At 38.5% G+C, this 15035-nt stretch overlaps 1 protein-coding gene across 3 annotated transcripts; it reads right to left on the bottom strand.

Annotated features, from left to right (window-relative positions):
* Positions 1-2050: 2050 nt before the first annotated feature.
* Positions 2051-11460, bottom strand: LOC104903421 (PLASMODESMATA CALLOSE-BINDING PROTEIN 5). 3 transcript variants are annotated; one of them, XM_057391879.1, is made up of 4 exons: positions 11294-11452; positions 10798-11091; positions 10667-10694; positions 2051-2453 (listed from the first exon to the last, which is right to left on the bottom strand). In XM_057391879.1, exons 1-4 carry the CDS (start codon positions 11337-11339, stop codon positions 2300-2302), a joined length of 522 nt encoding a protein of 173 aa, XP_057247862.1. In that variant the 5' UTR covers positions 11340-11452; the 3' UTR covers positions 2051-2299. The 3 variants fall into 3 exon arrangements, with proteins under 3 accessions (XP_057247862.1, XP_057247861.1, XP_048492172.1); XM_057391878.1 differs by having other exon boundaries at positions 10798-11448; XM_048636215.2 differs by lacking the exon at positions 2051-2453 and adding an exon at positions 9402-9672 and having other exon boundaries at positions 10798-11460.
* Positions 11461-15035: the final 3575 nt, after the last annotated feature.

Here is a 15035-nt window from a genome sequence, read left to right as displayed (position 1 = left end):
TAAAACTAACAGTTGATTAGGGTTAAGACTAATGGTGGTTAACGCCGTTAGTCATTAAGGGTATCTGAGTGTATTAGTTTGTAACTTAGGGGTACCCTGTGTATTTTGAAAACTTGGGAGTACCAGGTGAATTTTCTGAAAACTCGGGGGTACTTGGTGAAAAAACACAATTACAACTTAAATAATAATCATTAACCTAATAACCTTAGATCAACGATTTTAATCCTAGCTTAATAAGTCATAATATTACACTCTACCATCCTTAAAAAAGTTTCGTCAATTGTCAACTTGTAATTAAATATTGGATTTAGAGATTGTAGTTGGAATATATCTAGTTATTAGTAGTTAGGTTACGAATTGAGAATTAAGTACTTTGTTATTTGGGATTGAGTAAAGTATTTTATAGTTTGATATTGCAATGATTACCTCAATTGACACGTAATTATGTTACAAATTCTAAATTACTTCCTCCGGTTTTTATTAGTTTACCCCTATTCCTATTTGGGATGTCCCTTATTAGTTTATCACTTTCTTTTATTTCTATTTTTGGAATAAGACCACTAACTTTTCATCACACATACATTCAACTTTAATATAAAATAATAATTTTTCTTTCTTTCTATGACCCACAATATTATTTCTTCTAAAACTCTATGCAAAAGAAAGGGATAACTAATAAAGATCGGAGAGAGTATATCTCTATTATAAGGGGGGAAGTAGATGGTGTCCTCTCATAAAAAGTCTAATATACCCTTAATGAAATTAAATTGTCATATAAATCTTTTCTTCTTCCTACTTACCATATGTATTGAACAAGTTAATAATGGAATTGAATTTGAAATTTCAATCAAATATTAAATTAAGGAGAATGATTTCCTCTTACTACCTACGTCTGAAAAAAATTTATTCAAAAATTAAATTGATAATATAACTTGATTGACACGATTAGAGGAAAAAAACTTGAATTTCATAATGATAATTATACTCATAATATTTTAAAACCTAAATGTTGATAATTCTTCGGTTATCTCTATTATATATATCAAACACTTTTCAAGAATTAAACCTGATACATAAATTCTTCCACTTTATTTGAGCACAGACTTTCTTCTAAGTTCTAATGTACTTCTTTCTCTTGATAATATATTTGAATAATGATGAACAAATAACTAATAAAACCAATGAAACATTAATTTAAGAAAAATAGTAAAAAGTTAACAATAATTATAAATGTATTTTCGAATCAAATATTTTATAACACTGATGAATTACTAATTGAGAATAAACAAAAAACATTAATAGGACACGCACGCATAGCGTGCAAAAAATGCTAGTCATAATAAAACTTACTTCCTCGGTTTCAATTTAGTTATGATACTTTTAAGATCCCGAATTTCTAAGCAATTTTTGGAGAGGAGAGAGATAGAGAAAGAAAATAAAAAGGTCACATGTGATAGGAGAGAGATAGAGAGAAGTTATTATCTAAAATATGAAAGTGTACAATTAAATTGAAAATTCCTAAAATAGAAAGTGTCACAAACTCACAACTAAATTGAAACTTCCTAAAGGATGAGGAGCTAGCTCATGTGGTAGAGCACTCCCCTCTGATCCTTGAGGTCAGGAGTTCGATCCTTACCTCCAGCATTATGTTGGGGTATTTCCTTAGCATGCTTTGCATGCTTTACCATCGAATGTGCTGGTAGTTCCTACAAGGCTAGTAGCCCTTGGGCGGACTTAATTTCCCAATCAAAAAAAAAAAAAAAAATATTGAAACTTCCTAAAATAGAAAGTGTTACAACTAAATTGAAACGGAGGAAGCAAAATCACTGTTAATCATAGATCAATTTTCCTCGAGCAAAATTTGAGTTATATTGTATAATGTACAATTGAGCTTAGATTGGGACCATCAGGTGATCGTGACAACTTCCATGAAATTACTTCTGGGTAAACGTAACAGACAACTTCGATGATCTGATTAGTTTTGGAAACTCAAATACTCAATAATATGCAGCGCACAGTTTATTTAACCAAAGCTAATCAAGACACAAGAAAACCACGAAAATCACTTATATTGTATGGGCTAAGATACCACACTGTACAGAAACAACAAATCTACCAATTGGTTAGATAAATTATATAGGAAAAAAGGTGTTTGATCATAATATAAGGATCGAAACCAGGGAACAGAAATTCACTAGGAATGATATTTGAATAAGATAAAGAGCCAACTCTATGTTCATATGGCACTCTCCGCTTAACTACTTCGCTCATTAATCTTAATCCTTCCGATTTTCATCAGTCATAGGGAACATGTAAAGCTTACAAGAAGCAGATTCAGGAGGGCTAACATCCAAACCTGTGTGGCAGCAAATTGAGGACACCCACTTAGATTTTCACTACCTGGTATAATCCCTGCAGTTGAAGGGGTGGTAGAATTTGCAGCAGAGAAAGTGCTGAAAAGCAACAATGAAGATTATTAAACGGAGTAATATAGTAGCGATACTTCAGCACATAACCCAAAGAATGGATACATTATCATATTGCAGAATGAGGAAACCAATTGAATAATAAGACTATCTTTGAATATACAGAAAACATGTCCCAAAGGGAACCACATTCAAAATTTAGTTTCCATTAGATTGCATCCTTACAAGAAAAGTTGGAGAGAAAAGGAAAAAAGAATATTGAAGGGAGAGGATGGATGGAAGAAGAGAAAGGTAATAAATATGATGGAATGTGGCATTCCTTCGTTTGGAAAGTGTTTTTGTTCCTTGGAAGAGCTATTCCATCTCTTGGAAAACGAATTTCTACCTCACAAACCAAACAACAGAAGATTGAAAAACTACTTTTCGAAGCAAAGGTTTTCCGTCAAACCAAACACTCCAAATTTTCTTGAAAAAAAAATTTCTGGATACCTGGTACCAATGTATAGAGACTCTTATTTAATTTTCTCCTTCCTTACCTTCTCTCTAATGTTGGGGCCCACACCCGCCCATTTGGCCATCCAAATTTTGCTCTGTACTCTCTCAATACTCTAACTCTGTGAAGTCATCTGCCCTTATTCTATGCATGCATGAATATCAGAATTTAATAAGGAACAAGCAAAATTGCAGGGTCAAAAGTCCATCAAAGATGGCGAATAACTTCCACTTCTCAAGTTCCTTTTTTCCTGAGGTGATCGCAATTTTGCCTATACTAGAAAATTCAGCTCTAAAAAGGCGTACGATAGTATTCTCCATAAGTAATGAAGATGGAAGAGTCTTCGACTTACATGGTTGCTTTACAAATTTACTAACATGAATTGCTGTCAGTCTTATTCAGCAATTTTGATGGAGAACAATCACATTCTCTCCATCCTACCAAATTGATGCAGGAGCTTAGCTCCCTACCACTAATTACTGTATTCTGAGAACAATCCAGATAAACATAACTTAGAAGAGAAAGGATAGAATTCAGACATGAGATAGAGAGATAGACAGGATAGGAGAGAGAAAATGTGTTTAATTTCTTTGATGATATTTCTCTAACAGCCTTAGCTAGTACATATAGGTATTCTTTACAAGCAATTGAATACCCATATCTCATTATAGTTAGTTACATGCAACTACCTGAAATTGGCGCCAAACTTAACTAACCTTAACTAACTTGAACTAGTTATTAACAATAGTTTGACCCATATCACAAATCCATATTTAGAGAGAACTATGGATAAAAAGTTAAATCGCATTAGTTCCAACTGCTAACTGGCCTAAGGCCTGCCAAAGCCCAGAAGTTGTTGTAGTGATACTACCTGTGTTGTGTACAGCCTTGGCAACAAACATCATCAATCGATGGGATTTTGAAATCCTACCCTTCCATAGATTAGATGCAAAAAGAAAAACATATGCCACACCACTGTAAGTTTTCCAGTGACAGGGTAAAGACGGTAATCACGATAAACTTATAACATAGGTCACTTAAGGGATGGTGAGAAAACTTTAAAAAGCTAATTGCAATTTTCATTGATTACCAATAGCAAAATGCACCCTCTCCTTCTAGAATGAGATTAAGGCACCTAATTACAAGCACAATATATGTCGCTAATGATTTTCCTCTTTCCAGCTTCGAAGCAAAAATGCTCCTTTTTTCAACGAGGATCACTCTTGCAGATATTTGTTTAACTAAATTTCTTATAAGTGAGTAAATATTGACCTCCTTCAAACGAGGCACTACACTCATCACCTGGCTTCAGAATTTATATCTCTTACCACATTCTACTAAAAGATATATTTGATCTAAATTTCGGTATTATTGCGTAATAGGAAGAGAAATGTCATTTATATTTTCCAAGAAATAATCACTCTACTAGAATTTTGTTGCAACGGAAGCGATTATCAAAGCAATAAACTCAAGGAAACGAATAAAGAACACACAAGATTTAACGAGGTTCACTATCAATATGATAGCTACGTCCTCAAGGCAGGGGAAAAGATTGTTTCACTATGAAGGAGACGATTACAAATACAATAGGCAAGATTCAATTGAATGGATTTCCAATTGAATCTCAAAGACTCTCTCTAATCTTCTCTATTGTATTTTCTCTAATCTCTCTCTCTAACTTTTGTGGTAAAAAGCCCTAAAATATGAAATAACATATTTATATGAAGTCTAAAATACAAGTCGTAAGTCGTAGAGAAAACCGGGCAAAAACGCGCTCCGCGATAAAACGCCCAGCTCGCGGCTCGCGAGCTAGGTCGCGACTCGCGACTGGGTCGCGATGGGTCGCGATGAGGTCGCGATGAGCTTCGCGACTCGCGACGTATATTCTGCCTTGCTGCTCCAAAATTCATCATGCAGCACCTCGCGACATTCTCTTGGTTCAGCTCGTCGCGCAAGTCGCACTTCACAAATCTCCACCTTGACTTGCATCTACCACACAACTCCACCTCGAAACAATCAACCAAGCACGTATCTTTCCAACAGTACTCAAGATACTCTTTTCCCTCCTGCAGTTGCATCTTTAACCCGATGCCGGGCTTCCCACTTTATCCCGGGGCCGGGATTGCCTCCACCTTGAGGCACAACCTCTCACAAGGTCATATGTGACTATCAACGTTCAACAAGTCCAAGCAATGTTTGAACTTGCGAACTGGAACTGGCTTGGTGAACATATCAGCTGGGTTGTCTGCAGTCCCAACTTCTTCACCACTATCCTCTTCTCACTCCTCAGAAAAGGTACCTTACATCAATGTGTTTAGTCTATCATGGTGCACCTGATCCTTGCAAGACAAATAGCACTCAAGCTATCACAATACACAGTGCACGATCATGGTGAGACCCAATCACTAACCAAACCACGTAACCATATACCCTCCTTTGCTGCAGCAGTCAAAGCCATGTACTCAGCCTCCGTAGTAGACAAAGTCACTGAAGACTGCAAAGTAGCCTTCCAACTAACCACAGAACCTCCTAGAGTGTATACATACCCAGTCATCGATTTTCTAGTGTCTATATCACCTGCATAGTCCGAATCAGAATATCCGGTCACCAAACACTCAGTATCATTCCCATAAATGAGACCCACATCTGCCGTTCCTCTCAAGTAGCGGAAAATCCGCTTCACTGCCTGCCAGTGTTCCTTCCCTGGTTGAGTCATAAACCTGCTCACAACACTAACAGCATGTGCTAAGTCTGGCCTAGTGCAAACCATAGCATACATCAGACTACCAACAGCACTAGCATACGGAACCTTAGACATATACTCTTTTTCCTCATCAGATTGAGGAGAAAGCACAACAGAAAGACGAGCATTTGCAGCAGCAGGAGTATCAATAGATTTCGCAGTACTCATACCAAACCTGTCAAGTACCTTCAAGATATAACTTTTCTGAGAAAGGAAAAGTTTCTTCCGTCCATGATCCCTATAGATCTCCATGCCAAGAATCTTCTTTGCTGCTCCCAAATCTTTCATGTCAAACTCGGAACTCAGAAGCTTCTTCAACACGTTTGACTTCTTCTTTGCTGCAATAAGCATGTCATCAACATATAATAATAAATAAATATATGAACCGTCCTCCACCTTGCTATGATAAACACAACAATCATATGGACTCCTGTCAAAACCATGCTCAACCATGAAGCTGTCAAATCTCTTGTACCACTGTCTGGTGACTGCTTAAGTCCATACAAGGACTTCTTCAGACTGCAAGCAAACTTCTCTTTTCCTGGAACAACGAACCCCTCTGGTTGACTCATCAGAATATCCTCCTCCAACTCCCCATGTAGGAAAGCTGTTTTCACATCTAACTGCTCAAGTTCCAGATCAAAATGTGCTACCATTGCTAATAACACTCTAATAGAAGTATGACGAACCACTGGCGAGAAAATCTCATTGTAGTCGACCCCTTCCCTCTGACTGAACCCTTTTGCAACTAGCCTGGCTTTATATCTGACACTTTCACCCTCTGAAGTTCCCTCTTTCCTCTTGAAAACCCACTTGCACAACCAACCACCTTACGACCCTGTGGTATCCTCACGATGTTCCCATGTCTGGTTCTTGTGAAGAGACTCCATCTCCTCACTCATAGCAACTAACCACTTAGCTGATTCGTTACTAGAAACTGCTTCCTTGTAGGACATTGGCTCAGGTGACTCAATATCTTCAGCTACATGTAATGCATAACCAATCATCTCCTCTACACAGCAGTTTCGGCCAGGAACATTCCTGCCCTCTATCTTTCAATCAGTCTCTGCGTCTTCTTCCTAGGTCGTTTCTGACCTTCAACAACAGTTTCCTATGATTAGACTCAACATCAGCTGTTTCATCAACAACAGCTACATCCCTCTGACTAGTCTCCACAATGGTAGAACTCACTGGAGCCTCATTATCCTTCCCCTGAGTTCGAACCTGTGGCTGTGGAGTAGGGTCTGGAGCAACTACTTGCTCAGATCCTTCATCTGTGCTCTCATCAGTATCACCTGCAGGTTTGTTAGCAGATACAAACATAGTGTTTTCATCAAAAGTAACATCTCTACTAAGTATAACACGCCCTTCTGATGGGGACCAAATCCTGTAACCCTTCACACCATCTCCATACCCAAAAAACAACCCTTCTTAGCCCTTGGTTCAAGTTTACCCTCATTCACATGATAATAGACCATACAACCAAAAACACGCAAACCAGAATACTCAGCACTTCTCCCAGACCATACCTCATAAGGTACCTTGCAGTCAATACCTGTATGAGGACCACGGTTTATCAAGTAACATGCCGTTTTCACGGCTTCACTCCAGTACTTCCTAGTCAACCCTGCATTAGAAAGCATGCATCGAACTCTCTCTAGCAAAGTCTGGTTCATGCGCTCTGCAACACCATTCTGCTGTGGTGTTTTCCTGACAGTGCGATGTCTCACTATCCCTGCGTCCCTGCAAAGCTCATTGAACTCATCATTAACAAATTCTAAACCATTATCCGTACGTAGCCTCTTAACCTTCTTTCCTGTCTGATTTTCCACTAAGACTTTCCATTGCACAAAAGTCTTAAAAGCCTCTCCCTTATGCTTTAAACAATAAAGCCAACAGTACCTGGAGAAATCATCATAAAAGTCACAAAATAACTGAATCCTCCTATACCTTCTACCCGAGCAGGCCCCCAGCAATCTGAGTGAATATAATCCAGCGTCGCCTTAGTTATGTGCAGCCCCTTCCCAAACTTAGTCCTGTGTTGCTTACCCAACACACAGTGCTCACAAAACTCAAGGTTCTTCACCTTGTGGCCACAAAGAAGGTTCATCTTGGATAATATCTGCATCCCCCGCTCACCCATATGCCCAAGTCGTCTATGCCACAACTTAGTCATCTCCTCAGAACTTGTAGATGCAACATTAGCAGAACCAGTCAGAGTAGTACCTTGTAACACATACAGAGTACCCAACTTAGTGCTCTTAAGCACCACTTCGAACCTTTCCACACACATAGTTCCCCATCCGAGCCAGAAAAAGTAAACCCTCCTTCATCTAAGACACCCAGAGAAATCAGATTTTTCTTTAACTGTGGAACATGTCTAACATTCATCAATGTACGAATCTCACCCCCAAAGTCTTATCTTGATGGAACCTCCCCTACAACCTTACAAGCAGCATCATTACCCATAGTAACATTACCACCATTACAAGACTCATAAGAAGTAAACCAATCACGATTTGGACACATATGGTAAGAACACCCCGAATCTAAAATCCAACGATCAGACGGACTAGGCATATCAACAGCAGCTAATGCTAGGTCCTCTTCGGAGTCATATTTCGTATCCTGTTGTGCAATGTTAGCATTGGAAGCTTTAGGATTCTTGGGACATTTATTCTTCCAATGGCCAGGTTCTTTGCAATAGTGACAGACATTCCTAGGATTGGTCTCTTTACCCTTAGAATTTTTCTTCTTCTTAGGACCCTTCCCCTTAGCCGAGTTCACCACCAACCCAGCCCCTGAATCTCCACCACTCTCAGTCGTTGCCGCCTTCATGGCGCAACTCCCTAGTAAAAAGTGCTGACTTCACCTCCTCTAGGGTCACAGTCTCTCTCCCAACAACAAATGACTCAACAAAGTTCTCATATGAATGTGGAAGTGAAACAAGCAAAATCAAAGCAGCATCTTCATCCTCAATCTTAACATCTATATTACGCAAATCAAGTAAAATAGTATTAAGTTGATCTAAATGATCTCTTAGAGACGTACCTCCTTGCATACGCAAGGCAAACAGCCGTTGCTTCAAAAGCAACTTGTTGGTGAGTGACTTCGTCATGTAGAGACTCTCCAACTTCGCCCACAGACCTGCCGCAGTGATTTCATCTGCAACCTCTGTGATCACATCGTCTGCCAAGCACAGCAAAATCGTGGAGTGAGCCTTCTCCTCCATCGCCTCCAATTCGGCCTCACTAGGGCCTCCAGCCGCTCCACTCTTGTCACTCTTGACAAGAGGTTTCCAGATGCCTTGTTGCTTCAACAAAGCGCCATCTTTATCTGCCATAGCCCAAAACTGTTCCTCCCGTAAACTTTCAATCTTTGAGTTCATCTATTCATCTTCCCAAAACCCTAACGCTGATTTTAATCTCAAGCTCTAGATACCAAGTTTGTTGCAACGGAAGCGATTATCAAAGCAATAAACTCAAGAAACGAATAAAGAACACACAAATTTAACGAGGTTCACTATCAATTGATAGCTACGTCCTCAAGGCGGGGAAAAGATTGTTTCACTATGAACGAGACGATTACAAATACAATAGGCAAGATTCAATTGAATGGATTTCCAATTGAATCTCAAAGACTCTCTCTAATCTTCTCTATTGTGTTTTCTCTAATCTCTCTCTCAACTTTTGTGGTAAAAAGCCCTAAAAATATGAAATAACATATTTATATGAAGTCTAAATCGTAAGTCGTAGAGAAAACCGGGCAAAAACGCGCTCCGCGATAAAACGCCCAATAAAACGCCCAGCTCGCGACTCGCCAGCTAGGTCGCGACTCGCGACTGGGTCGCGATGAGCTTCGCGACTCGCGACGTACATTCTGCCTTGCTGCTCCAAAATTCATCATGCAGCACCTTGCGACATGGGTCGCGACTCGCGACCGAACCATTTCTCTTGGTTCAGCTCGTCGCGCAAGTCACACTTCACAAATTTCCACCTAGAATCCTGGTACTAATCAAGTAATCATTAGTTAGTAATGAGCTAGACTGTCCTTTTAGCTATTACTTTGTCTCATTTGATCAAGTAGTTTGTCGGCTATCTCTAGTATATTAGGTATTGATGTGTAAACGTTTGCAAAGAGAGAGTGAATCATCAATACAACAATCCTACTATCAGCACCCTCCATTCTCTATCATTTCTCCTCCGATCTTCTTGGGACTGAATCTCTTATTATTGTGTGATATCAAAGCCTTTATCCCCAAAATCGGATTGGTGCATGAACCGTGTTATGAGAAAAAAATATATCATCGCCAACTCCAAGTAAAAAATCTTTGGAAAATTATCATACCAAGAGAATGCACAAAAAAAAAAAGATGAAATGTCCTGACAAGTGAAGAGACCATTACCCGAAACACAAACAAAAAGGCTTAGGCATTAAGGTGGTACATATTCGAAGTGGATTAACCAGATTACCCCTCTTCATGAACTTGTTCCCTATCTAACTGTTCTTAAACAGAAAGAGGCCAAAACTACAAAATTCTATTGCAAACTTTAGATAGGAAAGTTCCAACAATCACAAAATTACTCTGTTACATTTGAGTAAGAATCACAAACTACAATGTTATATTTGCCCTGAAGTCACATACATCGAAACAAGAGCTCCCTTTTCTTCAAAAATAACCAATTTATACTAAGTGACACCTTAAGTTAGGATAGAAAAGTTATAATTGATACTGGCTTCCATTCTACTAGAAACTAATCATCAACCTCAATAATGCCAGAGAGCATACATTCTGAACCCCAAATTTGAATTTATTCCTAACCAGCATCAACCACCAAAACCTACAACAAAATTCTAAGCACAAAAATTCTGATTTTCCCTTGTATCCTTAAACCTCTACATAACACCAAATTCAACCCGAAAAAAAAAACAACAATATTTCCTCAATTAGCAACTTCAATAACAATATAAAAATAAATAAATAACAAGAAAAAAGAGAGTTACCTTGATGGATATTTGCACTTGTCATGACCTGGAAAAATTCCAAATAAATGAAATAAAACACTCACTAAATCATTTATTTATTTTTAAAAAGACAAAAATCACATAGAAATTAGCAAAAAAAAAAAATTTACTGGGATCAAGAGCAGTGAGAGCAGCAGTGTTGCTGAAGTTGCAAGTTTCATCAGTCATGCCATGTTTAAGACAGTAGTCATTGAAAGCATAGGAAGCCATATCAATGAGATCATTTGGGTCATAACAAGGCCCACTATTTTGGATCGGCCCACAATCAGCAGCTCCTGGCCCACAAGCCCAATCTATGGCCTGCTGAAGTGCGGAATCCTCCGCGTTGTTCTTTGCCACACACCATAGCTGCTGCTGCTGCACCACTGCTTTAACTTGTTGGGCTTGAATGGGCCGCCAGGGTACTGCGAGGAGGAGAGAAAAAATTATGGAGAAACTGAAGAAGAAATCCGCCATTAGAGAATTAATAACGTTTGTGGTTTTTCAAGTGAATATGTTTTTTTATGGTGGTCAGAATTAAGAATAATGGAAGTAGCAGAAAAAAGTGACCGTTGAGATGGTGTTTTTTTTTTTTTTTTGAAGTAGAGAAAGTGAAGTATAATTACTTTTTTCTGAGACATTTGATTTGTGAGACAAATGTCTGGAGTTTCATCGGCTGTTTTTTTTGGTATAATTACTTTTTCGTCTTCTTCGATGGGGAGTTACGCGTTACTGTAGGGAGGACGAGCCTGCATTTATGCATTTCTCGAGGATAAAGCGGTAGATTATTTAATACCAATCCTGTCTTAAAAGTTCTTTTTACTGATTTTTTACCATATATTTCCCATAAATTTTTTATGTTTTCAAAATTCATTATATACTCCCTAATTTCTTGATAATACAACATGTACTCTTAACGATTAACGATTATCAATTTTTGATCGGTACCTCTTGATTCCATTACTAAACCTTATTTAATTCGTATTTCGCTCATTTACCCCCAACAGATTACTATTGAAATAACACCTCAGTCCAAAAAAGAAGGAAATGAGTTATGGAGGAAAAGAGCTAAAGAAGTCATTTGTGGTATTTTAATGGTGTTCAATTAAGGCTAACGACTGAAATATGAGTTGATTAGGATTAGGTAACATAATTAGGGGTTAATTATCAAAAAAGTTGACAATCGTTAATCATTAAGGGCATATGGTGAATCATTAAGAAATCGAGGGGTATACGATGAATTTTGAAAACATTTAGAGTATATGGTGAATAAAAAAAAATTGTCGAGGATATAACTAGGGGTGAGCAGAAATTCCGGGTACCCAGACCCAGACCCGGACCCGGTACAACTGGGTTCGGGTCTGGGTCCAAGAAAATGGACCCAGTTGCATCTGGTTCCAATTCTGGGTAGAATTTTGTCGGACCCGATACCTGGTGGGTACCCGGTTTCGCTCTGAGTACCCGGTTGGAGCGGCTCTTGGTTCGGGTACCTGGTACTTAGAATTGGTTTTTTTTCATATATTCATATAGAATTGGTAATAGGATAATAGTTGTTAAGTAAAAAGTTAGTACTTAGTAGGCCTTTAGGCCCATTTAATTTTTTTAAAAAAATTTTATAGCTCAATTGGCCCATCTTAGTATGTTGTTTAACTTACAACTGCGTACCTAGTTCTGGACCTGGTACCCACCGGTTCTGGGTCTGGGTCCAAGAAATTAGGACCCAGTTGGACCAATTCCAATTCCAGATTTTTAATACCCACTGAGTTCGGGTCAACGAAATTTTACCGGGTATCCGGTTGTGCTCACCCCTAGATATAAGGTGAAAAATCCCTTTTTATTACTACCTCAACTTTTTTTTTCTGAAACATGCAATAATATCATCAAACAATCGTTTTTTCACGCTATACCCTTGACATTTTTTTTTTGCACCATATATCCTTTCAACTTTTGAAATTCACCATATACCCCCCACTTTTGAAAAAATACATTCACTTACCCTTAATGGCTAACGAAGTTAAATTCCGTTAGTCATTAACCCCTAAACCCCCATCTAACCATAATTAACTAACTTATATCTACCCCTAATCCTAACTCATAATCTAGTACCTAACCCTAACCCTAACCTTAACCCTAACCCTAACCACCCCTCACCAACCCCTTACCCTTTCCCCCCACTGCACCCACACCCCAACAACCCATCGCTTCCCTCTACTTCCCCACCACTCCCTCACCACCACCACCCCCGAAGCCCCCCATCCCCATCTGCAGTCGCCCATCCCCTTCCCCTACTGTTGCGAACCCCCTCCCCTTCCCCTATTGTCTCGTAACCCCCTCCATCTAACTTTATCGCGAACCTATTGAAGATCGATTGCGACTTCAGGTGTGGAGGGGAGGGAGGTTCACGACTGCAGGTGGGGAGAGGGGGTTCGCGACTGCATGTGGGGAGGGGGATCGCGACTACATGTAGGGAGGGGAGAGGGGGTTCGCGATACAGGTGGGGAGGGGGTTCACGACTGCAAGCGGGGAGGGGAAGAGGTTCACGACTGCAGGTGGGGAGGGGGGGCTTCGGGGGTAATGGTGGTGAGGGGGTGGTGGGGCAGTGGAAGGAAGAAATGGGGTGGGGGAGGGGTGATGGATAGGGTTAGGATTAGGATATTATATTAGGGTTAAGATTAGAGTTAAGGTTAGATTTAGGTTAGTTAATTAGGTTAGAGGTGGAAATAGGGATTAATAACGAAAGTCTAACGCCGTTAGTCAAAAGGGTAGTTTGATGTATTTTTTGAAAAGTGGAGGTATATGGTGAATTTCAAAAGTCGAAAAGGTATATGGTACAAAAAAAATTTGTCAGGGGTATATAGTGAAGAAATTGATTAAACAATATCAAGTTCCACCAAAGTTAACACATCTTGCGGAAAAATATCTAGAAACACTTGTGCAAGACCATTGAAAGAAACAATCTAGCAAGTAAGAGCATCCACATTCATGAGACTCCCCTTAATTTCTTTCTCCACACCTCATTAGTTCACATCAATTTCCAACCAACTTTATCACATATCCTTCCCATTTAACAATTCATTTTATTAACCAGCATATTTACCTTATTTCTCCTACTTTTCCATACCACACCACCTTTTTCTCTCCTACTTTTCATACCCTACCAATATTAACGAAATAATTTGATTCATCACATTAATTTTAGATAATACTCCTTACGGTCTTTATTAGTTTACCCGTTTCGTTTGCACAAAATTTTAGGAGAAACAATGTTGTGGGACATAGAAGGAAAGAGAAACTACTATTTTATGTTAAAGTTGAATGTATGTGTGATGTAAAGCTAGTGATCTCATTCCAAAATAAGAAACAAAAGAAATGGGTAAACTAATAAGGGACATCACGAAAAGGAATACAGGTAATAAACTAATAAGACCGGAGGTAGTATTAAGTAAATCAAAATTTGATAATTTTAATTAAATAATTACCTTCCAATTCATGGTATTAATTCATTAATTGTATTAAGTTAACAAAAACTTATTTTTGATTATACTAGCTTACCCGTTTTTTTTAAGTAATTGCGGTTTAATTTGACAATTACACTAGTTGCTAATTATAATAATTTACTCAATTTAAATGCTAATAATTACAACAAATAAATACGCAAAAAAAAAAATACCATAAGTCATTTGAAAATACATAGATGAAATTGAATAAAGTACCATACAATTAATTTTTGGTAAAAGATTGCAATAGTTTAGATCTTCAATCGTAATCGGTAGACCCGCGATCATTTTGCTATATATGTTGAGCCAAGTCTCGTTGTAAGGCTTTGTGCACATTTATATCCCATGCATCAACTCGCCTTTCCATATATCATTCCATTCCAATATCATTAAATCGACCAGGTTGCACATATTATTTTGTACGCGTTGATCCGTTAATCGTTGTCCTAATTTCTTGCTCAAATCCCGACATGTCACCATAATTCTGATATGTATCTCGCTCATCCTCAATAATCATATATGAAGAATTATACAAGCCATCCTTATCTCTCACAACAAGTGTCCATCCCATACAAGAGATGATCTTTGTATTTTTGGGAAACGTGATTTAAGAACGCCAAAATCCCGCTTAACATCTTTTCGGACCGATTCTTGTCGTTAAGTGAACAATTCATCCACGGGATTCATTGCAAGTCGAATTACTAGGATGAACACTGCCTACTTAGGATATATCCCATCAGTTAGACGGTATCCTTTGGTGTATGTGTCCCCATTGACTATAAAGTTCACTTGAGGGGATTTAACTTGATATAAATCATTGAACACCGAAAATCGTTCCAACACGTTGATGTCATTACAAGTTCCAGGTGTTC

Source organism: Beta vulgaris, chromosome 9, assembly GCF_026745355.1.
Source record: "Beta vulgaris subsp. vulgaris cultivar EL10 chromosome 9, EL10.2, whole genome shotgun sequence".
NCBI lineage: Eukaryota > Viridiplantae > Streptophyta > Magnoliopsida > Caryophyllales > Amaranthaceae > Beta > Beta vulgaris.
Note: the sequence above shows the minus strand (reverse complement) of the source record. Positions and strands in the feature narration are given on the sequence as shown.